This window comes from Penaeus monodon, chromosome 26 (assembly GCF_015228065.2).
Source record: "Penaeus monodon isolate SGIC_2016 chromosome 26, NSTDA_Pmon_1, whole genome shotgun sequence".
In the NCBI taxonomy this organism is placed as follows: Eukaryota; Metazoa; Arthropoda; class Malacostraca; order Decapoda; family Penaeidae; genus Penaeus; species Penaeus monodon.
Window position 1 is genome coordinate 2,102,684 of NC_051411.1, and position 2,500 is coordinate 2,105,183.

Consider the following 2,500-nt stretch of genomic DNA (forward strand, 5'->3'; position numbering starts at 1 on the left):
TCGGTTCCCGGATGTGGTGCGTCTTGAATGCATCAGCTGGTTCATATCGGCGCCTCTCTGGCTGTGATCCCTGGCGGGGTTAGAGAGGCAGATCGAGCTCAAACACGGCTGATAGATTTTGCAGAGGGAGATCGGAGATAGAATGATAGACAAATACTTTGTGGATGTTTGTGTGTGCTCGTAGGAACAAACATATGCATGAATACAGACACACACACGTACACACACACACACACACACACACACACACACACACACACACACACACACACACACACACACACACACACACACACAACACACACACACACACACACACACTCAACATATGCACTTGCATCCGTAGCGCCACAACCAGTACGGGCGTGCTTGCATGATATATGAAGGGCGTAACAGACCGTGGTCCCGGCGAGGAGAGATGGCGGGATTAGTCGCGAGCAACAAGCAGAGGGAGGGCGTGTTGCAGGCGACGAGCAAACGGTTTGTCGTGGCGGGCGGCGAGGTGGGCGGCGAGGCGGGCGGCGAGGCGGGCGGAACAGCGGGCGGCGAGGCGGGCGGAACAGGTGTGAAATTGGATCGATTCCTTCCTTTTGCTGAGCACGGAGAACAGCACGGAAAAGAGCAGGGAGAAGAACACGAGGAAGAACACGGAGACGAACACGGAAAAAAACACAGAGAAGAACACGGAGAACAACACGGAAAAACAGGGAGAAGAACACAGAAGAACACGGAGAAAAACACGGAGAAGAACACGGAAAAGAACACAGAGAAGAACAGGAAGAAGAACACGAGGAAGAACACGCGCTTTAGGACGAGTGAAGTTCAGCTCGATAAATATCCGGAAGGGGAATCATTCATCCGAGAGAACACAACTCCCAGCAGGAAAGAAAGAGGCTCGGAATGTGAGTTAAACAACGGAGGAAAGAAAACGAAAGAAGGAAGAGAAGAAAAAGAAGAAGAAGAAGAAGAAGAATAGTTATAAAGAAAGGAAGAAGAACAAATAAACAAACAAGTGAGGTAGTAAAGGCTAAGAAAAGGATAACAGACTTAGAAAAAAAAATGCGACAGAAAACAAACAAAACAACAACAAAACAGACACAAAAGAAAAAAGAAAAAAAGAGAAAATAATACGATAGAGGAATATAAACTTAAAGAAGACAATGACGGAGTTTTGTGTCGAGAAGGAAAAGGAAAGACAGATGACACATTTGAAAAAGACAGATGGCACAGGAGCAAAGAAAGAGAAATAACGAAAAGACCAGAATACCGAACGAAGTGGAAATAGTGACGAAGCTGAGGAAGAAGGGAAGGATGAGAGGCGAAGCGAGACAGCGCAAGGAGACCTGACGAAGGCGCAGCAGAAGCTATAGTTTCTTGAGTGCCTGAGTTGGAATCGCAGCAGAAGCTATAGTTTCTTGAGTGCCTGAGTTGGAATCGCAGCAGAAGCTATAGTTTCTTGAGTGCCTGAGTTGGAATCGCAGCAGAAGCTATAGTCTCTTGAGTGCCTGAGTTGGAATCGCAGCAGAAGCTATAGTCTCTTGAGTTCCTGAGTTGGAATCGCAGCAGAAGCTATAGTCTCTTGAGTTCCTGAGTTGGAATCGCAGCAGAAGCTATAGTCTCTTGAGTGCCTGAGTTGGAATCGCAGCAGAAGCTATAGTTCCTTGCGTGCCTGAGTTGTTTTACGAGATACTGAGGGAGGACGAAAACGCGTGATCGGCGGAGGAGAAGAGGGAAGAACGAGAGGAAGAGAGGGAACAGGAGAAGATGTGAGAATAAGGAAAGAAAGAGAAATAGAGCAATAACAGTAAGAAAGAACGGAAACAGGAGAAGAAAATAATATGAAATACAGCAGAACAACAAAATTCGGAGACCAGAATGGGAAGGAGAAAGAGACAAAAGGAGAGATAAAGAAAGAACAGAAACACTAAACAAAAGAAGTTACGAAACGAGATACTGCCAGAAAACAAACTAACCAATCATGCAAGGGAAGAGAAGAGAGAACAGAAAGGAAAAGAGACCGCAGAGTAAAGAAGGAGATATTACAAAATACAAAATACAGACTGCCTGATGTCTGAGAGAGAAATGGAGAAAGATGAAGAAAGAGAAAGAAGAAATATGTTAGCCATAACAAACAACGAATGACTAGATATCTTACAAAACGAGATACATCGAGGAGACAAAATACGAAGTTACTGAAGTCAGGATAGAAAAAAATATATATTCGTCGGAAAATGAAAAAAGAAGAAGGAAAAAAAAAAAAAAAAAAAAAAAAAAAAAAAAAAAAAAAAAAAATATATATATATATATATATATATATATATATATATATATATATATATATATATATATATATATCAGAAAGACTGAAAAGAAAAAAGAAATGTAAATAAAGACAAACTGACGTCGGGTTATAACTCATGATACAGGAGGAAGTGAGAGAGAGAGAGAGAGAGAGAGAGAGAGAGAGAGAGAGAGAGAGAGAGAGAGAGAGAGAGAGAGG

At 42.8% G+C, this 2,500-nt stretch overlaps 1 protein-coding gene across 1 annotated transcript; it reads left to right on the forward strand.

The window, feature by feature from the left end:
• Positions 1-418: 418 nt before the first annotated feature.
• Positions 419-1,460, forward strand: LOC119589845 (circumsporozoite protein-like). Its single transcript, XM_037938440.1, has 2 exons — positions 419-902; positions 1,441-1,460. The coding sequence occupies exons 1-2, from the start codon at positions 419-421 to the stop codon at positions 1,458-1,460; spliced, it is 504 nt and encodes a 167-aa protein (XP_037794368.1).
• Positions 1,461-2,500: the final 1,040 nt, after the last annotated feature.

Bases quoted from the DNA above. Each gene is read 5' to 3' on its own strand.
- LOC119589845 (XM_037938440.1), top strand. From the start codon at position 419: ATGGCGGGATTAGTCGCGAGCAACAAGCAGAGGGAGGGCGTGTTGCAG. The intron at 903-1,440 runs GTGAGTTAAACA...TTGGAATCGCAG, and splicing joins GAAAGAAAGAGGCTCGGAAT to CAGAAGCTATAGTTTCTTGA.